General features: G+C 35.5%; 1 protein-coding gene across 4 annotated transcripts in view; it reads right to left on the reverse strand.

Moving 5' to 3' along the window:
- The window catches only part of Cep97 (centrosomal protein 97kDa), a 208,006-nt gene that overhangs the window by 11,554 nt on the left and 169,716 nt on the right, over positions 1 to 26,736 (reverse strand). For 3 of the 4 annotated variants that reach the window (XM_090409279.1, XM_090409282.1, XM_090409283.1), the window contains one exon: positions 2,063 to 2,147. In XM_090409279.1, the coding sequence (XP_090265405.1) occupies positions 2,063 to 2,147 (85 nt within the window). Of the gene's footprint in view, positions 1 to 1,754; positions 1,940 to 2,062; positions 2,148 to 26,736 lie in introns of those variants that run through there. The other variant, XM_090409280.1, reaches the window with a different exon arrangement.

Genomic DNA, 26,736 nt, shown 5'->3' on the forward strand with positions numbered 1-26,736 from the left:
TTTAGATTCTTATTTTTAATCCTCTCATTCAACTTTAATCCCCCCCCCCATTGTCTCCGGTCTGGGTAGTGGCCCTTCCCTTAATGCACATGTCCACAAGGAGATGTGCTTTGCATTATGGGAGATACTGAGACAAGGAGTGATGAGAGCTTGATCCACCTTTGCTACGAGTTGCACCACCTTACCTCAGTCCTGAAGATATTTTCAGGTGCAAAATTTGTTTGCATACACTTGGATAAAGGACTTGGTTAGACTATAATAAACTAAATTTATTATAGTCTAACCAAGTGCAAAATAAACTTCCAACAAGTTCCAAGATTTTTATGAACAGTGCATTGGTATGCAGGAATCAGGCAAATTATTTAACAAACAAAACAATTTATTCATGCAAATTGAATGTACAAAAGGGTTAATACTAAACACACAAATATTTCTCAGGCTCTATACTTCTACAGCAAGATATATTGGGAATTATAATTAAGCCTCTTAAGTAAACAATTCTCTGTTAACACAAATAGTCTATGGTACTACTCTAGCTATCACTTAGACGCACACAGAGCAATTTTACATATGCTAAACAAAGGGCAGGCTTAGCTAATAAACAGTGTTAAGCATATTAAATTTCACCTTAATTTTATGCTATTCTATCTCACACATCTGAACAAGTAAATTCAATGATTAATTAAATGCCTTCAGTCCTCAAGTACTTTTAACAAAAAACTTTAAAGAAATCTCCGTCCCAAATTCCACCTCTAATGAAAAACAATATATTAAACCTTACTTTGTATATAGTTGTCTTGTCTGCACTAATAGATTCTTGAAATCACTATCCGCTACTACTTTCCCTTTCTTGGCTACGCACATGGGTACCTTTTTCTGGGAATGATGAGGTCACTTTTTATTTCTGAGATCATCTGGAAACATGGCGGCTTGAATTCAGGAACTGCCTTTCTTCAAAAAAAAAACTCAGACGAGTTATCTTGCACTTTGGGCATCTGTTGGCTGGAACGTGGGTCTCCGACCTTGAATCAGCGCAACTTTCCCAAACCTGGAGCCAGAACAGAACGAAGACGAAGTTATTCTGCCATGAACATCGATACAGCCATCTTTCTCTGTGGCCACCTGCCAGAAGACGATTGATCTACGAAGAACCCGCTGACGACTATGAACCACCTCCGACAACAAATCTTTTTTCAGCGATGTCTCCCCCTTTTATCTTGCTCATTTGATCTTGGGTCCTGCTATGATTTTATTCCCTTGGATACTCTGTGGGTCTGCACCCACCACCTTTCTCGCCATTGCGTTAAAGCAGGAAACCCCCGCATACTTGATCTTCGCGATAGTGATTGCCTTAGGTCATAAGTTAATCCGTCTGGAATGTTTCTATGTCTGGAACTTCCCTTTGTCACAATTTAATTTACACTTAACTTTCTTTGTCCTTTACAGGATTTTGGCAGTTATATTATTTAACAATTCACTTAAATTATTTCCATACTACATTAACATAAAATTAAATTGCTAATTTAACCACAAGTATTTTGTATGGATTTTTGTTTTCTAGTAAAATCAGCATATAAGGAACTTTTTATCAAAAATCCTTCTATGCAAGATTTTACACCTCCCATGTGTCCTCTCCTCCTTCCAATCTATGTTCTCATAGTTGAAATCCCCATAATAATTACCAACCATCCACCATCGAGTTTATTTGCTGATGCATACTATTGCCATAATCTTTTCTATCTCCTGATCAATAGCATCCAACTGCATATTTAGTTCTATGATAGATATTGTGTTAGTTTGGATCTTCCACAATGATTCTCAGGACTCCATGGTTTTGTGATGAAGGTTTCCCATTGTTACCAATGCTATCATTGTTATTTTACTTCATGATTTAAAAAAGTTCCAAGTAAAAGCTGCATATATTCACAGATTACAGGATCTGAAATATAATATTATAATTTACCGATTTCATCAATAAATTTCTAACAATTTCCTTTCTCTTTCAATAAATTTAAACTATAGCTTAATGAAAATTAATGGACAAAAATAAAATAATGCTTACATTGTGAATTTTCCTTTAGATCTTCAGTAATTTCTGGAACAGTTGGAATAAAAATCTGTCCAAAAGTACATTCTAAATCTTTAATCTGTAGAGAAAAAAAGAATAAAGAAAACGGATTTAAGGCAAAGGGAGAAAGCAGTTTTTATATACAGTTGACCCTTGAACAACATTGAGGTTATGGGACCCCCCCCTCCAAACAAAAACACACACACACACAGTCGAAATTCTGTATATAACTTTTGTCTCCCCAAAAAGTTAACTACTAATAGCTAATGTTAACCAGAAGCCTTACTGACAACAAAACAGTCGATCAAGACATATTTTTTAAGTTATATGTATTATATACTGTATTCTTACAATGAAGTAAGTTAGAGAAAAGAAAATGTTATTCAGAAAATCATAAGGAAGAGAAATCACATTTACAGTACTGTATTTATCGATACCAAAAGTTTACATCACCTGTTTACAAGATAAATCGTCTGTCTTTCTGTCAGTACCCATATCAATATTGTCTTATATGATAGAAAACACTGTAATGTTATACATATTCCTAACACTAGACATCAAAAATGAAAAAATAATGTGAAAAAGAAATTCATATTTACAGGTATAACAATTCATTGTTGACAATGAAGCAGCAATATGATTGCTTTTTGGTAGCCTAGCCTATATACTAATGAATGAATCATTATAAAAATTTTATTTTTATGCTAATTAATTAAATTTAGCTAATTAATTAATAAGTTAATTTTATGCAGTTATGATTTAATATTGCAACTTTATGTTTATTTACATTTCTCTCAAACAGCGAAGGTTGCCATATATGGTCTATAAGTGTTTGTGTGCGTAAGTTTTGATAAATTTTAACTTTTATGATAAATTTGTGCATATGTTATGGTAGTAAATGATAAAATAGACTAATATCTACATATATTTTATGCTTTCATGGCATATGTAATTTTTCTTAATTTTTTTTTTATATTTCTAGGCTATGTGATTCGTCTGCAAGTTTTTCTAATTATCGCAAATCGCCAAAAGAACCTTCCCAACCTATTTATTGAAAAAAATCCACGTCTAAATGAACCCACACAATTCAAACCCATGTTGTTCAAGGATCAACTGTATGTGTATATGACCCAATCCACAAAAGGCTGTTAATATATAGTACAATAGTACTGCAGGTGGACTAGGGATTTTTCTATTTATTTATTTATTTTTATAATTCAGTAACCCTGCTCTGGAGACCAAACACAGAACTCTTTCAAGCTACTTCTGGTCTCCAGTAAGTGGAGTGGTGGTCTCATGCCAGATAATGAAATTCATTTACCACCTAAAGACAATCACATAAAAGTAAGTGAAATGTAAACGATGGGAGATTGAGTTTGAATAAAGGTGACAAAAGAAGCAGTGGTATGAGGAGAATGGCAAGGCAGCAATAATGAAATAAATGGTGTACTTACATCACATGGAGTCTCATGCCGAACCAAGCATCAGTTCAAAACATCTATGGACAATGAGAGAAACATTTGACAAATAATTTAAAGAGAACTGATGGGACATGTTTCTCCTGAAGGGAAGAAACAGGAGTATAAAAAGAAGAGAAAGTTGTCAGAATTGTAAGATGATTATGATCAATATGTGCTTGATTTTTAAAGTATATCAAAGTACGTGTAATACTACACATTTCTATAAAATGTGTAATAGAGATTAAAGATTGAGTGATGCCATTAGAATGCAAAGGGAAAAAGTAAAAAATTGATAGTTCTGGCAGGCACAATAATTTGAAATAAGCCAAGTTTGAAATGAGTTACTGGACAAAACAAAAAAGAAGAATCAGAGAGTATGATTGTAAATTTGTTATGAAATGCAATAGGAGTAACTGAGAAGGAACATTGCAAGTGAGTCAACACAGGTTGTGCAGGAGAAATAGTATGCAGTTTGTAGATGTAACATGAATTTGAAAGATAAAAGGCCTTGCATGTGACTAATGGTTTATACTTCCATTATATAAACAATTCAGGAAAAATACAGTTTTTTCCTGAATTGTTTATATAATGGAAAGAGGTGTTGTATTTTCCTGAAGACAGAGAAAATGGAAAGAAGGGCACTGATGATAATAGCAGAACTGCAAGCAATAAGAACAGAAGTTCAGCAGAAAGGTAAGAGATTGTTGTATAGTGAGGGATAGGGACCAACAGGAGAAATATATATTTTATTAGTACTAATACAGACCAGAAGATGTAGATGGCATGCATCACCAGGTTAGCTCAATGAGTACAAGGTGTGGAAGGGGAAGAAATGGAATTTAGGCAGCTACCAAAAGATAAAACAGTATGGGATAGTGTGGTAAGTATTGAATCTGGTAATAACATCAGTTGATTTCTCCATACCCAAGGGCCACCCCCCACCTCCAACTGAATGAAATTGAGTGACCATGATGTTTTGACTTGGGAGATGTCCAACCATACAAAATTTCAGTGAAGGTTTATGTGTGGAACTATAGAGTAGGCGATTATGACAATGCTATAGAACAATACAGGAAAAACAAACAAACAAACAAAAAAAAATCTGAAATGAACACAAATGAGTACAAGGTGTGGCACATGGTGGAAAGGGGAGAGAAATGGAATTTAGGCAGCTACCAAAAGAAATCACAATCAAACTCATGAAAAGTACAAAGCACAATCATGGAGGATAACAACCATAGTGAGGAGTACAAAATCAGATTGTGAGAGGGGAAATTTTCCAAGTAGGAAAGAAACTCTCACAATTTTTTTGCTATGTGGCAAATAAAGGAAGAATGATTTAAGAATGACTCTGAGCCAAAAATATTGCAAGCTGTGTATTATACTAATGGGATCATGCTGAGCATCTGGGAACACAGATTTGGTGATTATGGTAGAACAGGGAGTTGAAGTATATGGGACATACTGTCAAAGTAAAATAGCAAAAAAGACTAAGATACTGAAAAAGATGCTGAAAAGTAAGTTATTAGTCTTCTTTATAAGACTGTGATGCAAATGCATACTGACTACTGTGCTCAGAATTTGGTAACCTAGATTTCTTTGAAAGTGGTGGAGAGAGAGAATTCAGGGATAGGGGGACTAAGATAGTGTCAGGTCTGTACAATTATTCTCAAAGGCTTATGGGTTACAAAAATGAAATGATAGACAGAAGAGAGGGGGATGTGATAAATACAAGTTACTAAAGGGTTTTATAGAACAGATGCAGAAAAAACTTTTCATGTATCAAGAGAGGAAAGAATGAGGATAACACATGGAATTTGAGCAAGAGTATACTCCTGTGTTCCCATCTTTTTTTTTCCCCCCCCAGCATGATCCCATTAGTATAATACACAGTTTGCAATCTTTTCAGCTCAGAGAGAGAGAGAGAGAAGAAGAAGAAAATACAACAATTAAGACTTTTTGACTCAATAGTCATTCTTCTTAAATTGTTCTTCCTTTATTTGCCACATAACAAAAGAATTGTGAGAGCTTCTTTCCTACTTAGAAAATTTCTTTCTCTTAATCTGATTTTGTATTCCTTTAGCAAGGATGTGAGGACTAGATATTTTTGTTTGGAGAGCAATGACCAAGTATAATGGAATTGCTAGAGGTGGTTGTGAGTGTACTATCAGTAAATGAGTTTAAGGAGAGGCATAATGCACATCTTGTGTATAATGAATAGTGTGGGAGACTTCAATGATGAATCCTGGGAACTCCACAGTGATGCCTATTTAATAATACACACACACACACACATATATATATATATTACACACAGACAGTTGTTAAAAAGCATGGAGAGGTATGACAGGTACTGTTTTTTGCTCAGTATTATAAAACAAAATACCAGGTTGGGAATAAATATTTACAAAGTAATATTTTGAAAGTGCAACTTCTCTACAACATTAAAAAGAAAAACAGAAAGGAAACAAAACAATATCAAAAACATTAACATTTGGGTTAATATTCACAAAAATCCACCAATGAAACAAAGTGTTGTCAAACTGCACACAATTCCATATTATGTGAAAAGTAATGAATATTAAACATAAACTAGCATCCAAAATGCTGTTTGTTCCTTGATGTGATTCCACTCTAGATTTCCTCTTCACCTGTGCCTTTCCTTGAAGAGAAGCAATAATGTTGAATAATGGCAATCCAATATCTTGCAGTGACTATCCCCTCCTCACAAAGAACAAGTGCAACATTCTTTATCTAGATAATGCAGTTCCCCTCCCACTGTTAGCACAACTGTGTAGGACCTCCACAACAGACCTGAAAGAACAGCTAAATGCAATCTGATTGAAGAGTCCTGAATTCATATCTAATTTGATTTATTATGCAAGAACTGTTTTAGTAGCTGCATAATAAGTTGGAAATCTAAAAATATTTTGCTTAATTATAACTGCATAATAAGTTGGAAAATTAAATGTATTTTGCTTAATTATAACTATTTTTATAGTATAGATTTTAATTAGGTTCAACTTATTTTATTTATTTATTTTTTTACTTTTTTTTTTTGATGGGCCATAACTTTAAAACAGATTAAAGTAAGACTACCATCATCATGAAATTCCTAAATATATACCCACAAGGGGTATACAGGATATGATAGTACTACATGAAAAATTACATCATTACTAACTTCCTATCTACCATTTTCCTCCAAATCATTCTGTTACCTGTCAAGACTACAACATTATCAGATCTTATATTTCTATCTTCTAAGGCACTTTTTACTGGCAGAGAACACTTGTTTTGCTAATCTTTCCTCTTCCATTCTGTTTAAGTGACCATACCACCTGAGATTAGCTCTGCCTAACGCATTCCTGGATGCTGACAATGTCAAGTTCTTTCCTAATATCCTCGTTTTTAATATGATATTGCCATTGATGCCATCTGTTCACGCCTCTAATCTTTCTCAGGACTCATATCTGCGGTCTCTAGTCTTTGGTCAAGTGTTTTACTTCTGACCCAGCTCTCAGATCCATAAGTTAAAATTGGCTTGAATACTGTCTTGTATACAGAAAATTTAGTGTTTTGGCAACTTTTTCTCTTATTCCATATAAATTTATTCAGTTGACTGCCTACCATACCAGCTTCGTTGATTCTGTTGAAATTTCCATATTTAATTTACATCTTTACTAACATTCGTGCCTAGCTAAAATAGCTAAAATGTTTTGCTTGTTCTATAGCTTCTGCATTCACAAAGCAGTTGACATTTTCAACGATTCTACCTATTTTCACTGTCTTTGTCTTTTTAATGCTGACCTTCATACCATATCTATTACAACAGCTATTCAATTAATCAGAGAATCTTGCAGCGGATTTATTTAGAAGTATAACATCATCTGCATAAAGCAAAGAGCTGACATTAACATCTCCAATTTTGATATCAGGTTTAATACTGCTTTCCTTCATAATGCGATCCGTATAGATAATGAATAACAGAGGGGATAATGTACATCCTGGCTGACACTAGAATTATCATTAAACCATCTCCCTGTACTTCCTTCAATTCTAACTGACTTACAACTCAAATAAAGACTAAGTACTGCTTAATATAATGTCCCATTGACACCATATAACTGCAGCGTATTGAATAGCTTCTCTCTTGGCACCTTATCATATGCCTTTTCCAAATCGACAAAACTTAAATACAGATCTTTGTTATATTCCCATGATTTCTCAACTATCTGTCATAAAGTGAAAATCTGATCCTGACAGCCTCTATTTGGCCTGAATCCAGCTTGTTCTTCACCAAGCTTTTCTTCCACAATCCTTCTCAACCATTGTTCAAGTATACTTACATATATCTTACCAGGAACACTCAGTAGAGAGAGATACCTCTGTAATTCTTGCATTCAGTTTTATTTCCCTTTTTATATATGAGTACAATGAGAGCTCTACTCCAATCATCTGGAATTTGTCCCTCTGTCCAGGCCTTCTCAACTATGCAGTGCAGCCACTGTAAGACTTTTATACCTCCATACTTGAGCATTTCTGGTTGAATATCATCTACTCCTACTGCCTTTCCACATTTCTGGCTTTTGATGGCTTTTTCTACTTCAAGTATGGATATGTATTCCTGACTGCATGCCTGGTCAGTGTTTTTTTACCACTGTGCTATCATCACTGCTTGTTTCATTTAGCAATTTTTCAAAGTAATTACTCTATACTTTTTTCTTTTTCTCCTGTTTTCATATCACCTTTATCATCTCTAATTTCTTTTACAGCATTCTTTCCTCCATTTCTGAGCTTCTTCAACAACCTCCTTCTTGATATTTATTTTCTATGTTCTTACCAAATCCTCCCATGACATTTGTTTAGCTAGTTTTACACAGTGTTTAGTTTTCTTATATTTGTCTCTGTATTCTCTAAGAGCAGAAGCTGACTTATTTGCCAGGAACTTTTGATATGCTTTCTTCTTTTCTTTCATTGCCGCTTTAACTTCCTGTATCCACCATGGAGTTCTGATTTTTCTATCCTTACAGACAACTTCACCACATGCTCTGGCTGAATCAGTCAGTGTTTTCTTAAGGGCTTGCCACTGAATCTCCAAGGGTTGGTTCCTGTTCTCAAACTGTTTCATTTTTTCTTCAATCATGTTTGTGTATTTTAATCCACAGTTCACATCTGAGAGCTGCTCAACTTTTATTCACTTTAAAACTTTCTTACATGTTCTTCTTTTCAATATGAAATTCAATTTTATCCTGCTCAAGACTAAATGGTGATCACTTACAATTTCAAATCCTCTGTACACTTTGGTGACCAGCACCAGAGGGAAAACATCGCTATCAACAATAACATAGTCAGTGAGACTTTTCTTATTCCTTGCCTCTTCTCTCCATGTGAATATGTGCACATTTTTATGTTGTAATATTGTGTTAGTAATAACAAGTCCATGTCCTGAGCAGAAATCCAACTGGTATTTACCATTATTATTAGCTTTGCTCTTTTCTCCAAATTTTCCCAATATATTTTTGTATGTTTGATAATCATTTCCTACTCTGCTATTTAGATCACCAACAAGGACAAACGTTTGCTTTTTCATTGTGTCAGTTGCTTTTTCTAAAGCCTCAAAAAATTCCTCCACTTCTACCTTAGTAGAACCTTCTGTGGGACCATAGGCACAAATAAGTCTCGTTGTCCAGTTCCCCATTCTCATATTTGCCCACATTACTCTACTTGAGACTGCCTGCCATTCAAGAAGATTAGCCTCGTATTTTGTGTTGAATACTATGGCTACTCCTTCTTTTCCTTGATTATCATTGCCTGAATATAACATTTTGTATTTATTGCTCCGAAAGATCTCACCAGTTTTTGTCTTTTTTGTTTCAGTCACCCCTATTATGTAGATCTGGTACTTGTCTAATTCCTCAGCTAGCTCTATTTCTTTGCCATTCAGGCTTCTTATGTTGATAGTACCGATCTTGAACTCTGGTGATGTTCAGGTTTGGGATTTGTTCCAGTAGCTGACTTTTCGCTGTTTGTCCTGGTTCCCTGGTGAAAACAACAGGGGCCCTGTTTAACTGGGTGACACCCCAGCCAGAATTCTCTCATGTTGTACCATCATTTTTTTAATTTTGGTGTAAGCCAATAACAATACAATTTGGTCAGCTAAATCCCAAATCGCCAGCCCATCCTTATATGTTCAGTATCCAGGTAGATACTTCTTGTGTACCACAAGAAGGTGAGGATTGGACATTTGTTTAGAAGCTCTGATCGGTTCTCTGCATGCCTTTAAAGGCTATGCAGAGGTCTCCTCTCAGTTATATAGCTTTGACCTTTAAGCACCCCAGTAAGAGTACCATAGAAATAAAATGTCTCCAGCACTCCTTTCATCTTTTGTCTTCAAGCAGGACAACATTTTAAAAAGCACATCTACTGGTGGATGAATGTCTAAATTCAAGATTTAGAACAGATATATGTGCCCATACACTAGCTATGTGGATGGTTAACCTGTATGGCTGATAACCATTTCTGCTCTCTTAATGCCCTTGATCTTTTCTTAACAAGTTCTCTTGCCAAAGAGCTACTGAGAAGGCTCAGTAACTCAGACCATGATCTTGTGCAAGTATCCTATGATCTGAGTTTCACGGAAGATCATAGGATACTGCACTTGGTTTTGGTGTCAGATGTCTAGAGATCTTTGTTCACTGCGAGTGCTGAAGCACGAGTCAGGAAAACTTAAGGGAGAATGCAGTTGAGAGAGAGAGAGGGAGAGAGTGAAGGTCCCCATGAGGTGAGATGAACTGTGAAATGACCACCACATGGAAAATTTAGTTTCTCAAACAACATTGAACAAGGTAGTCAAATTCAAGAAGCAAAGGTAGATGGGGCCTAAAATAATGTCACGGCTTCTATATACTAATGCCAGAAGTATCAGAAACAAGAGGGAGGAGTTTTTGGCATTAGTTAGTGCAACCTTGCCAAAAGTTATAGGTATTACTAAGACTTGGCTAATAGCAGATGATGCAGTCACAGAAATAAAATGTGAAGGGTTTGGTATTTTCAGGAAAGATAAGTAGATAGGATGGGGAAGAGGGATACAGCTGATGATAGAGGAATTACAACCAAAAAAGATTGAGACCAATAAGACAAAATATATGGTTTTTAAATATATATGTGGTTTGAAATATATATTTTACATTTGGTTGCTGCATAAGGCCAAGATTTCCAGGGATGATCTGGATGACATGCACCAGCAAATAAGTAGAATGAGTGTAGGTCAAGCGATTATTATGGGGGGATTTCAACTATGGAGATACAGACTGGAAAGAAGAGAAATCACGTGGCAGGAAAGAAGTGAAATTTATACACCTAATCAGAGATAATTACTCGATGCAGCATGTGATGTGGGGACTTGAGGTGCGAGAGTATTGGACCTGGTGATAGGATTAGAAGAGCCATCCATAACCAAGGTGGCCTCCAATTTGGGGAAGTAACTATGCAGTCTTGACTTGGGAGATTGCATAACATGAGGAATATTCTGTCAAGATGGAACTACAGGGCAGGTGATTATGACAAACTTAGAAGAAAACTTCAAGCTGTGTCATGGCATAAAACCCTGCAAAGAAGGATGTTAGTAGTGCATTGGAGATAGTGCATGAGCTGCAGAAAAAGAAAATGCTGTGGAGAATACATAAGGAGAAAGGTAACCAGCAGACTCATGAACAGTACAAGGGTCAGGCAAGAAAGGGGACCAGCATGGTAAAGAAGGTAATATCAGATTACAAGACATAACTAGTAGAGCAGGCCAAAGGAAATCCCAAAGAGTTCTTTCGTTGCATTACAAGTAAAAGAAAGAAAGAATGACTATGGAAAAATAACCTTAATGAGTGCTGATGGAGATGAAGTGAGAGAAGCAGATAAAATTGTTTGGTTATTGAGTGCCCACTTTGCAAGAGTGTATCATTTAAGTGAGGGTTACTGATGTAAAATATGTAACAGATTGAGGGGGGTTACAGAGATGGATGATTTGGAGATTCTTAAGATATTGCAGAATCCCAATGTAAATACAACTGTGGGATTGGATAGGATATCAGCTTGTATTTTACAAGTAGTTTTATGTACTTCCCAAAAGGTTATTATTAAACCCATAGTATATTTGGGTACTATGGGTTTACTAATAACCCCATTACTAATTACATTTACTAATAACCCCATAACCCCCTATTTTTATCAATTTTATATATTTTTTTGTAATGTTTTATTTATTTTTATAGTCTGAAAACTGCTCTAGAAACTAAACATGGAACTTTTTCAAGCCATTTGAGGACTCCAATAAGCAGAGCAATGCTCTCACTGGATGATGAAATTCATTTCCCATAAATGTGCAAAGGAACTGGCAATGCCTCTGACTAGGCTCTTTAATTTAAATCTCCACTCTTGGAGTTCCAAGGGAGATTTTAAGACTGCAGTAGCAAATTATAGACCAGGGATGGCCAACTAAAAAACGTAGTTCCAAAATCCACCACCAGTGGATAGTGTAAACACCAAATGCATGGAATTTGCATATCACAACTCGGTAGGTGCCAGGAGGGTTTAAAAAAGATGGACACAGGATTTTTCCCTTCATTCTGGTTGTTAATATGGTTCATAGTGATGGCACTAATCTTGCCCCAACGTGCTTTTGCTTGTGAAGCTGTACTACCTAAACAATTGCAATGCTGTTGCTAACTCTGGAAATTTTGTTGCCTAAACAAATGTTGATGAGGTCCACTATCTCCATGTGCTCTGTGAAAAATGATTGTATGGTGATTCAATGATAAGAGTGCTTGAGGAGAGTGCGAAGAAATTACGTTTCCCTGGAGCCAAGATTAAGGATGTTAGTCATATTGTAAGAATGAAGAGAGTACAGGTGACAAGTGTAGTATGCAAGTCGATATGAAAGAGTTGCTAGCACCAGCAAATAAGAGTGAGAAAGATGAGAGCATTTTGCCATGATATGATAGAAGCAACTAAGATGAAGAGCTATGATTGAAAATGAGTCAGTGCAAAAATTGTGCAGGAAAAATGGTATGGAGTGAGTCAGAGGGAAGAAAGGATTTATATAAGATGGATGGTCTGCATTTGAATGGATTTGGAGTCAGCTGAGAAAGTATTTTTCAGTGAGAATTTGGAAGTACCGAATCAGAGAAACTAGAATATTTAGAGAAGGATGCATGTGAGTGAGGGTCCAGGTTAATAAGTGGGAAAGTGATCATATGATGCTGAATGTAGCTCCTTGGTTCTTAACTTTAGTGGTCTAATAAACAAAGGTGTAAGGGAGGTTGTGGAATGAAGTGTGTGTATGGGAAGGGAGTGTTGAGTCTATGCATACTATTATGCTGGAAATATCAGAAATAAATGGGAGGAATTTTTGGCACTGGTTAACTTGCTGAGAATGATGTCACAGGAATAGAATGAAAGAACATAGTAGAGGGCAGAAGGAACAAGATGGGGGAGGAGGGCTTTTGCTCATGATAGCAGAAAAATTGAAGCCAAAAGCAGTAGAAGTATATCAAGAAGACAGGGAGATGGAGGACAATTCAGATCAACTAATGTGATATAGTGGCCAGTAGGATGAAATATATAATTAGTTGCTGCTACTGCTGTAATCCAGGGTAAAGTATAAGAAAAGTAGATTGCATGCAATGACGAATTAGCAAGATGAGTAATTATTATGGGGACAAATAAGAGTGAGAAAGTTGGGAGAAGGAATGGTCACAGAGAGGGAAGGAAATGGTATACAGCTGCTAAGAGATAATTGCCTGACACAGCATGTAATAGAAGGGACAATATGATGTTCAGGTGTGTTGGATCTAGCCATAGCAACACAAAACCAAACAGTAACCAGTCAAGCCATGTTGTCTCCACTTGGGGAAAATGTTCATGTAGTCTTCATCTATGAGATTAACAAATGTTAAGAAGTATATGTGGAATCACAAAGCAGGTGATTATGACCAGCTCAGGAGTCAGCTTTCAGCAGTGCCACGGCATAAAAATTTGGAGGGGAGAGAGATGTTTGTGGTGCTTGGGAGATGATCAAAGGGTGCTTGAAGAAAGCAGTATTACATTGTATATCCAGAGTCAGGATGATAAATCATGAAGGAGTTAGATGAATTAATAGCATCACTAAGCAGGCATTGCAGAATAAATTGAGGAGAGAAAAATAAAGGGGGAGAAGGGGTGACCAGCATGCCCACAAACAGTACAAAACAAAAGCATAGGCAAGAAGGGTGACCCAATTGTAGTAAGAAAGGTCAAAGCTAATTATGAGAGAGACCTAGCCAATAAGACAAAAAGAAATCCTAGTTGTTTTACTATGTGGCAAGAAAAAAGAGGAATGACTATGGAAGGATGACTTTAAAACGTGCTGATGGTATGGAAGTAACAGTACAACCAAATAGCTGAGTTACTCATGATCATTTTGAAGGGTGTACCATCTGGGTGATGATATTGCAAAGCCAACTGATAGAAGTTGAAGAATTGGAAGTGCTTGGGATATTGAAGAAACTTAATGTAAACATGGTCATGGGATTAAATGGCATATCAGTCCATATATTATGAGAATGTGCAAGGGAATTAGCACCTCCTGTGAACAAGCTGTTTAATTTAAATCTCAGTTCTGGGAAGATACCAATGGAGTGGAAAGAAGTCAAAATAGTACCAGTGCATAAAGAAGTCTCTTGGAGCCTTCTTTATGCATTAGAACTATTTTCAACATAGAAGTAGCAAATTTTAGGCTAACCATTATCTCAAGAGTGGTGGTTAAGGAGTTGGAAAAGTTGGTAAAAGACGGAATTCAACACTGCATGAACAGGAAGGTGATACTTTGTAAGGTGTAACATGATTTTGTGAAGGATAGGTCTTACTGAATACCACTGAATAGTCATGTCATTTATCCAACTCCATTGTCACTTTATTATAAAAAAAAAGTAAATAAATCAAATAAGGCAATTTTCTTTTTTAATTTTCTAAAGAATTTTTTTATAATAAAGTGATAATGGAGTTTGATAGCAGAGATAATGTTAGCAGAGCTAATCTCAGGTGGTATGGTCACTTAAACAGAATGGGAGAGGAAAGATTAGCAAAATAAGATTGGCAGGAAAAAAATCCAGAGGAAAACCAAGATATATGTGGATTGATACGGTAAAAAATGTGTTAGAAGATAGAAATATAAGATCTGACAATGTGGGAGTCTTGACAGGTAACAGATTGATTTGGAAGAAAATTGTAGATAGGAAGGTAGTAACGATGTAAATTTTTCATGTAGTACTCCATGAAACATTATCAAACTCCATCATCATCAGGAATTTGATGATGATGGAGTTTGATAAATGAAATGGCTACTCAATGATACTGCTGGATTCTGCAATTTGACAGGATTCCACATGGAACACTGTTGCATAAATTGAAACAAATGGGGATGGATATGAATCTGATGATTTGAATCGGAGGGTGGCTGATGGACAGATATCAAAGAGTGGTTTATGGAAGAGTTGAGTCTAGGAGAAGGCAAATGACATGTGGTGTACTACAGGGGGCTTAGTACTTGGTCCTCTGCTGTTTAATTTATACATCAGTGATACAGGATATGATTTGATAGGAAATATTCAGTTGGTTGCTAATGATGCAAAACTGGGAAGAGTGATAGTCAATATAGGTGATATAGTGATCATGCAGGATGTCTTAAATAGACTGCAATTGTGGGCAAAGGTAGATTTCCCAGTTTAATATGGATATAAGGTGATGCACTTTGGGAAGAGGAGATTGCTAGCTGTGTACTATATTGATGGAACTGAACAAGAATTGATGAAACCAGGGACTTGCGGAGGAAGGGGGGGGTTGAAGTTTTGAGGGAGGGCATATTGCAAAGATAGCCAAAAACAGCACATCAGATTAGAGGTTGTTGAAGAACACAACCAATAAGCAGGGGTAGGATGGTTATTATTCTCCCTTAAAAGGGTTTAATAAGAACACACCTGGACTACTGCACACAGATCTGATCACTTGAATTCTGCTGTGAAGAAGTCATGGAGAGGACCAAAGGCAAGTTACAAAGACTGTGGCAGGTCTATGAGAATAGATTGAAGGTCTTTGGGCTTCAAAAACCTAGTTGGCAGGCAAAAAAAAAAAAAAAAAAAAAAAAAAAAAAAAAAAAAAAAAAAAAAGACATGATAAAAAGCAAGTAAGTTATTGAAGGGATTTTATAGGATTGGCATTAAAGACTTTTTTTCAGTACATGGCAGAATGAGGGGTCAGCCATGGAAATTGTGTAAGAGTGTTAAGACTAGTTTTTTTTACTTTGTGGTGGTGTGTGTGTGTGGGGGGGGGGGGGACATTGGTTGCCAGAGGTGGTTGTGAGTACTTCTTCAGTGAATGAGCTTAAGGAGAGTTATGATAGTAACTCTCCTTAAACTCAAGTCTCCATGGCGATAACTATATAATAATAATAAGAAAAAGAAAATTTGGCTCTGTCAGCCAAAACTGAAGTGGAGGGCAACAACTTTGTTTATATCATCACTATATGAGGGTGGTCTGAAAAGTTCTCGGCCTCGACTTTAGATGGTAACACTATCGATTTTTTTTTTTCTAAGTTGGTACATCTGTGATAAGCATTCATGAAATTACAAGTCATTCTATCAAGTAGTTTGTTTTATACAGTGTGGAGCAAAAGTGTTGTCTGAATCACTTGAAATGGATAAAATTCTTTATAAAAGAATGTTTAATGCCAAAAGAAATTCATTCAAAGTTCATAAAAGTTTATGGACACGCTTCTCTTTCGTTTTTGACAATTAAGAAATGGGCTGCGTACCAACCTTGAAGATGATCCATATGAAGGTGTAAAATTCGACGCAGTAGGAATTTTTTTCTTACCTTTGCATCGACTTTTACAGAGGTCACAAATATTATATATAGAAGGATATTGTAATTTAACACTGATCGCGGATTTTTGTTATTACGAATTTTGTATATAAGGTTTATATTAAGTCTGTAGTTATAATAATTTTGTGATTTGAAAAACCATGCAAGTATATATTGAAACAGTAGGAATGTTAAACTGTATATTTCAAGGGCAATGCCTTAGAAAGCGGCCCTGCATTTGAAGTGGTTCCGATTTTAGAAGCTTTGTTTGTACAATGTAAAGTGTCTTCAATTGTCGAACTTAACCTAATGCATGTCTCAAGGACAGTGCAACAAGAGGTGGCGAACATCTAAGGATGGCCCACGTTTGGTAAATAAGATTGTTTTTGTGTGTTCTGTGGGAAACAGAAGTAATCAACAACTCTGAAGGTCACATCCCCTTTTGTGTGGGAATGTTAGGGAGTCTCAACCCTAAATCCAGGGACTGCAAGGATAAGTATAAGAAAGGATCAAGAAAAACTCGAGGAGTATGCAGAGGCAGCAGATGCAGTATGTAGTAGGCGGAGGCAGTATGCAATAACGCAATGGCAGTATGTGGTAGGGCAGAAAGAGCAGTCTCCTCTTGTAGTGCCGGGATCCAGCATTGTGGACGCGAGTCAGTTGGACGTCCAGAGAGAAGTCGAACCATAATATGCATCAAGACCCGGGAATTCTTCACGATGCAACGCTGCCAAAGAAAAGGATGCCAGCACGAATGTTGAAGACCAGGATGGAAAAGCAGTCAGTATTGGTGTAATATGATCCAAGCCCTGAAAATTGTCCAAGATGTGACGCTGCTAAAGAAAAAGAAGCACACACGAGTGTTGAGCCCAGGATGGAAAAGAAGTCAGTGGAACCAGATAAGAAATGAAAGAGCCAGTTCAAATATATGTATCAAGAGAAGAACTGCGAGTAAAACTTTTATGTGTATGTTTAACATTGCAGAAGATTGACTGATATTCGCCAGGACATTTACAAAGTTAAATTGTGATTATTTGTTCCAGACTAAGAGGCTGAAGAATAACTGGTATAATTTAGATATGAGAAACTTGTTGACTGAAATATATATATATATATATTGCACGAACAAATTAGTATTGGGATGAGATTATAGATTGTGTATGATAGTATTGCTGCATGTTGTTTTAATGTGTGCAATTATTGAGATATCATAATTCTTAGCTTTAGATTTTTTTTGTTTAATAAGAATCAATTCATTTATGACACTGTGTAATTGCATCATAGTTTTATAAATATGTTTGTTATGTTAAAGAATGTATATTCACTGATCCTTAATCCAATGCACTGTTTCTAAATAAAATGCGAACCTGTGAGGAGAGGTAAAATATAAGTAGCCATGACTGTCAATAATGTTTAAGATAGTTCTAGAGAGGTTCTGCAGATAAATCTTAATTATATTTAATACCCATAAAGGGGAATCTTGGTGGTGCAGTCATAACATTAAATAAATTTTCCAAGGTACTCAAGGCATTAGAAATTAGATAACCTGTAGTAACTTAGATAAAAGTGTAAAGCGTAAAATTAGAGTAAAAAGTATAAAGATAAATAATAGTAAAATAATAGAGACAAAAAGTTTTTTTTTTTACAAAGGACATCCAAAAAGTGTAACAACACCAGAAATCATCGATCAAGTGCATAATATGGTATTGGATGACCGGCAAGTCAAAGTGCGTGAAATTGCTGAGACTATAGGCATTTCAAAAGAACATATGATATATTTTGCACGAAGAATTGCAAATGAAAAAGCTTTATGCAAGATGGGTGCCGCTCTTGCTCACAGCAGATCAAAAACGCACTCGCATGAAAATCTCTGAACAATGCTTGGAGCGTTTTAACAAGAATAAAACTGATTTTTTGCATCGATTTATTACTATAGATGAGACTTGGATTCATCATTACACACCAGAATCCAAACAGCAGTCAAAACAGTGGAGAGAAGCTGGTTGTTCAGCACCATTCCATCAGCAGGAAAGGTCATGACATGGGTGTTTCGGGATGCTAAAGGCATTTTATGTATTAATTATCTTGAAAAGGGTAAAACAATAACCAGGGAATATTATTCCGATCTTTTAACCAGACTAGACAAAAAAATTCATGAGAAAAGACCTGGTTTGCAGAAGAAAAAAATCATCTTTCATCAGGACAATGCAGCTGCTCACAAAGTTGTTTTGGCAATGGGATAATTAAGGAAACTGCACTATGAATTGTTGGAACATCCACCACCCTATTACCCAGATTTGGCGCTCATCTTTAAGCACATGTTCAAGCAAGCACTTAAAGATGAATTAAAGTTATCAGCAATACTTTCCTAAAAAATGGCTAGCTACAGCCAAAACATATTAACAAAATTCTCTACAAGACCTCAATAAAAACAAAGATAAATCAGACTACAATAAACTATAACCATTCCTTACATTAAATGGACATCAGATAAAATAAACAGAATACTACAGAAATACAACCTCAAACCCACCTTTAAACCTCCTGCAAAATTAAAAAGCTTACTCATCTCATCCAAAGGCCCACTCCCTCTGCTGGCCCAGCTTGGAGTATACCATATTTATTGCACCTGTAATGTACCATATATAGGGGAAACAGGACGCACAATTCCTATCAGACAAAAGAAATATAAACGACACATTAAAGATAATAACTATGGTGAAGCTGGCCTTTCTGATCATGCTCTGAACACTTTACATAGAATTGACTGGAAAAGCACCAGTTGTTTACATCACCAAAACATGGTATGAATGTAAATTTAAGGAAGCCTGTGAGATTCTTAACGACCACCCTAATCTGAACAATAATGATGGTCTAAAAATCCTAAGCATATGGAAGGCACATATTCTACCCACAGAACCTTTCTTCCTAAGAGTTAACAATAAACAGGACTGTAGATAATCCAGAATCTTACATCTAATATAACAATTGTCATGTTAAATTAGGACATCATTTACTGTAAGAAAACTATCTATATGAAAGAATGTTTCTCTTATGTTATCTTAAATAGAATTTAACTTTGATGTAGTTTCTAAATAATTAATTAATTTTTTAATTTTATGTTTGTTTGTTTTTATATTATATATATATATATATATTAATTTTCACTAGAGGTCATGCCAGTAGAATAACTGCTGATCAAATCATCGTCTCTTTAGCATACTGTGTGAAATGTAATTTAGCTTGTCCTTATATATTTGTATATACTCCAGATGATGACCTTAATGTGAAGGTTGAAACATCAGGAAATTAAAATATTTATAACATGGTTGTAAAGTTCATAATTTCTAAAATGGAAAATAACTTTGAAATTATAAATTTGTTTTTTCATTGTTAGGCTGAGAACTTTTCAGACCACTCTCTCATAGGTTGTATTATTATTATATATCATTATTCTCTCAACCATATCTATGGGACAAAGTCATTTCAGGAAGCCTGCATTAACCACTGCTCACACATTACTTATACCTCTCCTTGAACTCATTCACTGATGAAACACAACCATCTCTGGGAACCCATTCACCACCACCTTTCACAAAAAAAAAATCTAGTCCTAGCAACACTGCCACACAGTACTCTCACACAATTTCCAGAGGTGATCCCTAATTTTGCCAGGTCTTGAAAAATGTTTTTGGTCAATCCCTTTAATAACTTATAGGTTTCCATCATATCCACTGTTTATTTGTTTTTTATCTGTTGACTAGTCTTTGAATCCCAGACCTTCAATCTATCCCCATATACAATCTTGATCACTAGCTTATGGATCCTCTCCACAACTTCCTCATCCCCATAGAATCCAGGTATTCAGATGTAGCCTTATTAAAACCATGCAATGTTTCAAATCAAATTATTCAAAGTATTTTTGACCAAATCTGGGATACAGATGTTTCTTATGTTGGTCTTATAGAAAATTCACATAAAATAAAGGAGTTACGGAGTTGTTCAGGAGTCATTTTTGATGAAATTTTTATTATAGTTGTTTCTTGCAAAGCCCCCAACCCCCTCCACACATAAATACCTTTGACAAAATAACACAGAAATGGAAAGCAGTGATAAAGGAGGAAAAGGAAGCAAATGTCACACACCATTATAGGTCACATTATTCAACCATTTCTGATCAGTTATTGTTCAAATGTTTTAGCAGAAATTTATTTTTAATATTGATTGCCATATTTAAGAAAATAATCAAGCAAATTTCAAAGAAAAACTAATTAAAGTGCAAGAGAAGATGCTGAGTCATATTTTTGTCCTAATGTAACATAAGCGTATTTCAAAAAATATCATAACAAAAAGTTTATTCTGACAAAGATAGATAAATGACACAAAAGTTGACTTTGGTCCATACTATAATTTATCCCATTATAATACCAAGGCATAGATAAAATTAGTACCAACTGTCTTTAAGAAGGAAATGATAGTACATAGCATGCAGTGCATTACTATTAGTTACAAATCACTTGTCATCTACTTCACTGGTTTAATGAGAAGAAACTCACTGGGTACAAGATCAGGGCTATCCAAACTCTACAAAGGTGAATGATATATCACTTGCAAATGAGATTCTCATAGTGCTTCTTTAGTTTTTTTGCTCTAGCAATACAATTTTAAGGGTTCTTATTCTCATTACTATAAAGGCAGTCCAAGGGTTAAGAACGAGATATGTTCCTGAGAACGTCTTTAAGTCGGATTTGTACATAACTCGGATCCCTGATGAACAGCGCATATACGGTAATAATAATGATACTATAATGGCTCATATGTGGCAACAATAATACAGTGTAATAATAATACCCTTGTACTGTAATAATAAGTTACAGAAACTATTGTGCTCTTTCTTTTAATTCAAACAAACAGAATGTAAAAACAAACTCGTACACGTGGGTTTGTTTACATGTGCGGAAGAAACTAGTTCCCGAATTATTAATTTAATTATTTAATTCAGTGGTTCCCTAACTTCTTCGGTTCATGGCATCCTTAGTGTATCAGGATTTTTCCACATCGCCAAAAGTCAGAATACAGGCCTACTTAACAGTTGCAGTGTGCAGTTATTTCAGTGAAAATATTGGAATATTTCGTGGTGCACAGTTTGGGAACACTGATTTAATTATTAATTATCATTATGGGGAGCCTTGGGAGCCCATTCGTAAGTATGGAACGTTGCAAGTCAGGTCGTCCGTAACCCAGAGACCGCCTGTACTTCTGGTCTTTACAACTCATGATATCATCTTTAAAGGACTGCAACTACAAAATTATGTAAATTAATAATGTAAATCACAATATGGGGTTCACAGAAACACATTAGTGACCTGATGGACAAAGATTAACTAAGAAGAAGCTTGACTTATTTTATGCAGAATGATTGCTAAGTAATAAAGAATGTCAATTCTACTCACAAAAAGCCACAAACTTTTAGTACTTGAGTATTAGCAGTGAGCCCATTTATCTATTTAGTTAATCCAAAGGATGACCATTGTCCTTCTTGAATTATCTCCATCTCATGCAAAGATGGTATTTTTTCCTGCCAAAAACTCTACAAGAAATACGATGTTCTCATAGCCTTAATTCTTCAGTAATAATTCAAAACAACTCATTCTGACTCTTGGATTACTAACTAAAGGGTGTCCCAAAATTCACGCAAGATTTAAATTTAGCGCCATTTGTGCAGTAAAGTGTTGCCAACGAGAAAAAAAAGACAGTGCGATGGCTGACAGTTCAGGGTTATTAAAAATGGAGCGCTACACGAAAGAACAATGCATTTTCATTGTTGAGCAATATTTTAAAAATAATGAAGGTTTGGCAGCTACAGTTCGCAATTTTCGTACAAAATATGGTCGGAATAGTGATTTAACTTCATCAACTGTGAAAAGATTAATTAAAAAATTCAAGCAAACTGGTTCAATTAGTGATCTTATACACTCTGGCGGTCCTTCGACAAGTCGTTCAACAGAAAACATCGAAGCAGTTCGTGAGAGTGTTGCTGAGAGTCCAGGAACATCAATTTGGCACCATGGTCTTGAATTGGGCATTTCGAGAAGCTCTCTACAGTGTATTCTCACAAAAGATTTGCATCTTTATGCTTACAAAGTTCAAATGACTCAAGAACTGAAGCCTACTGACCACACACAGCGAAGAGAGTTCATTGAATAGATTATGGAACAACAACAAGTGGATGCTTATTTTTCGAACAAAATCATCTTCAGCGATGAGGCTCATTTTCATCTTGATGGCTTCATTAATCAACAAAATTGTCGTATTTGGGGTTCAGAAAATCCACGAGTGATTGTTGAGAAACAAATGCATCCACAACGTGTCACTGTTTGGTGCGGATTTTGGGCTGGAGGCATCATCGGTCCATTCTTCTTCGAAAATGCAGCTGGTAAGGCAATAACAGTTAATGGTGCTCGCTATCGCGACATGATAATCCAGTTTTTTGTGCCTAAATTGCAAGATATGGATGTGAACGACATGTGGTTTCAACAAGACTGTGCCACATGCCATACAGCCAGAGAAACAATTCAATTACTACATGAGTCATTTCCTGGTCATGTAATTTCTCGTTTTCGTGATCAGAATTGGCCACCCAGATCATGTGACTTAATGCCGTTGGACTTTTTTCTTTGGAGTTTTTTGAAGTCTAAGGTTTATGCCAACAAGCCCACAACCACCCATGCCTTGAAGGAGGAAATCGAGCGCTGTATCAACGAAATTCAGCCACATTTATGCAAAACAGTCATGGAAAATTTCGACAAAAGAGTGTGTATGTGCCAGCAAAGCCGTGGAGGCCATTTACCCGATATGCTATTCCATGCGTAACCAGTGGCATACCTAGGGAGGGGTGGTGGGTGCGGTCCGCACCGGGCGGCACATATTTGGCGGCGGCATTTTTTATATTTAGTTATAGTTGTAAAAAACAACTTGTTCACTTCATAAGTTGACTATTCGATTTCCACGAATTATGAATTACTATATGATTTCGAATATTTTTCCTTGTCAAGTCAATGTAGGGTAGAAAATATTATCTCTAAAAATTTTGCTCGGATACAGACATCAATGGTGCCGATGTCGAGTAGAAGTTCTATGTACTACTCCGTGCTCGATGTTTATCGAATGCTTAGTATTATTGTTACCATAGAGATGACGTGGCTAAGTCACACTCACGAGGCTACGTCTCTGCCTCCACTTCGTCCCTCAGAGGCCAACTCTCGCTGGGCGAACAGTATTTTGTTCTATGTTGGTGCTTGAAATGTACGCAGGCAACGATACTAGACGAAACACTGGCGGCTGCGTATGAATAATCTTGAAGGTCCGCGATATCCGATATATTTTCATAAGTTAAGCGGGCGACCTGTACGCACTCTTTACTGCATGGTGGTTCAAATATTGTGCAACTTGCAAGTAGTAATTTATATTACTGTTTCAGTTTTCAGAAAATTGTTCTAAGGTAAGTTATTACAAATTAAATTTCTTTTGTTTTCTATTGCATTAAAGTAGCACAAATTATTTGTGTTTTATTGAAATTTCACGAAATTTATTATTTATTAAAAAATACGAAAATACGAAATAGACGTTTTATTTCTATAATTTATTTTTTAATATATCCGTAGGATGAAATGAATAAAAGAAAGCGGAGCGTCATTTAGAAAGAAAAAGAAGGCAAGGGAGGAAATACAGAATAAAAATACTGGAGCACTACTCAAATACATCTCCCGTGAATCAACTTCTAGTTCTTTTAATATTGTTGCCTCAAGTACTGGCAAAGAAGCCGCCCTCGAAGGCGAAAAAACTTATTCCAATGTTGTTGAAGAGGAAAGACCTGGCTCACATACTGGCGAAGAAGTAGAAAGTTCATCAAGTTCTGATGAAGAGTCTGCTGCACAAATTATTCCGTCTATTTCTATGAAAGATGTTGGATTATGGCCTAACAAGATTGACGACAATACAAGAGTATTCCTGGTACGTCAAGGTCCGTTTGCAATTCAAAATTTAAACGCCGATTTTAGTGAAGGAGTAAAACGTCCTGGTAATACAATTAAAGCCAAAGATGAAACAAGAAAGCTTAATCGCGACTGGTTTTTTCAAATTTTGCCTAATGGTGAAAAGCTGTTAAGATCATGGATGGTGTATTCACCATCGAAGAAAAGTATTTATTGTTTTTGCTGCAAACTGTTTGATGATCTTTGTCAATCAAGTTTTAACACGGAAAATGGTTTTAACAAATGGTGGAAACTTCATCCCAAAATAAGTCAACACGAGTTGAGCCCACTGCACATTCGATCATTTTCCCAATGGAAGGAATTAGAAATAAGACTTGGACATGCCGTAACTTTTGATAAACTACAACAACAGAATATTGATAAGGAAATTAAAAAATGGAAGGAAATTCTTACAAGAATGCTTGATATAATTAGATTCTTAGCAAAACAAAATTTGGCGTTTCGAGGTCATTGTGAAAGTGTTCATCAGGAAGACATCAATTCAATGGAAAACAGAGGAAATTTTCTAGAGCTTGTTGACTTGTTGGCTAAGTCCGACCCAGTATTACGTGAACATGTAATAAAAATTAAGATGGGTAATAAATATAGTATCTCTTATTTGTCGCCGAAGATTCAGAACGAATTCATAGAGCTATTGGGAGGCACAGTGAGAAAAACAATTATGGATCAAATAAAGAAAGCTAAATACTTTTGTATGATATTTGACAGCACTCCAGATATTTCTCACAAAGATCAAACCAGTCAAATTATTAGATATGTAGTTATTGATGGTAGAGAAGTTAAAGTTGTAGAATCGTTTATTGACTTTGTAGAAACTAAAGGAAAAACTGCCGAGGAAATCACAAATATGATTTTAACAAAATTAGAAAATGATGGTTTAGATATAAAAAATTGCGGAGGACAGGCTTACGATAATGCTGCCATCATGGCAGGAAAGCACAGCGGTGTTCAAACTTGCATTAAGGAAATAAATCCAAATGCAGAATTTGTAGCATGTACAAATCATTCTTTAAACCTGGCATGTTTACACGCAGCTTCTACTGCTATCGATTCCATAACATTTTTTGGAACTATCGAACAGTTGTTTTCGTTGTTTTCTTCTTCCACTCATCAATGGGATGTTTTACTTTCTGTCACTGGTCAAGGTGTTAAACGCAGTGCAGAAACTTGCTGGAGTGCTAGAGCAGAAGCGGTAACTATAGTAAAAAAACCAATTTTTTTACATTTTAAGCGCTTTAGAAAAATTGACATCTGAAGAAGAAAATAGTAAAACGAGATCAGATGCTGGAATATTACTCAATTCAATGCAATCTTTTTCTTTTCTATGTTATCTCAATTTATGGGAACCTGTCCTTTTGGAAATTAATGACGTGCAAAAATACCTGCAAATAAAAGGGTTAAATATCCATCAATGCCATATAAAACTAAATTCTTTGCAAACCCATTTCATGGAACAAAGAGATGCGCTAATACAAAACGCTGTTATAGCAGCCAAAACAATTTGTGAAGAGTTGGAAATATCGACTGAGCGTCGAGTTAGAAGGAGAAAAAATATGAGTGGGGAAAATTCACGAGACGTGGGGCTATCCTTAGAACAAGAAGTATGAAGAGAAATGTTTTTATCTATGGATAGAATTAAAAAGGAAATAAAAGAACGCTTTGATCAGTTGCATGTCCTTGCAAGAAAATATTCGTGTATAATACCATGTAACCTACTAAATGAAGAATTTGAATGTCAAATAATGACTTTATTGACATTGATAAAGAACAGTTCCATATTGAAAGAAAAAGGATCCAGGTTTTTATGGCTGTACCTACACTACAAGAAGAGGCAAAACGTTGGAAAAACGGGGGGGGGAAAGGCCCTCTTGATCTACTAAAATTTATTCAACAGTATAGATTGGAAAATTCTGTACCCAACATTGTAATTTTGCTAAGAATTTTTTTAACAATCGCTATAAGTGTCGCTAGTTGCGAAAGGAGCTTCTCCAAATTGAAGTTGATAAAAAATTATCTTCGTTCCACAATGAGTGATTTAAGACTACAAAATCTTGCAATATTGTCCATAGAACAAAAAATTACAAATAATATAAATTTTGAGAGCATTATACACGATTTTTCTACTATGAAAGTTAGAAGAGTAAATATATAAATATGTTTACATACACATGTGTACAATTTGTTTGTTTATCCAAAAGAAATGAAATTATTTATTTATAAATATAAAATAAAAAATATTTAATGGTAATTTTTTTTTGTAAAT

The sequence above is a fragment of the Typopeltis vanoorti genome, chromosome 19 (assembly GCF_054136105.1).
Source record: "Typopeltis vanoorti isolate ZY-2024b chromosome 19, IOZ_Tvanoo_1.0, whole genome shotgun sequence".
Taxonomy (NCBI): domain Eukaryota; kingdom Metazoa; phylum Arthropoda; class Arachnida; order Uropygi; family Thelyphonidae; genus Typopeltis; species Typopeltis vanoorti.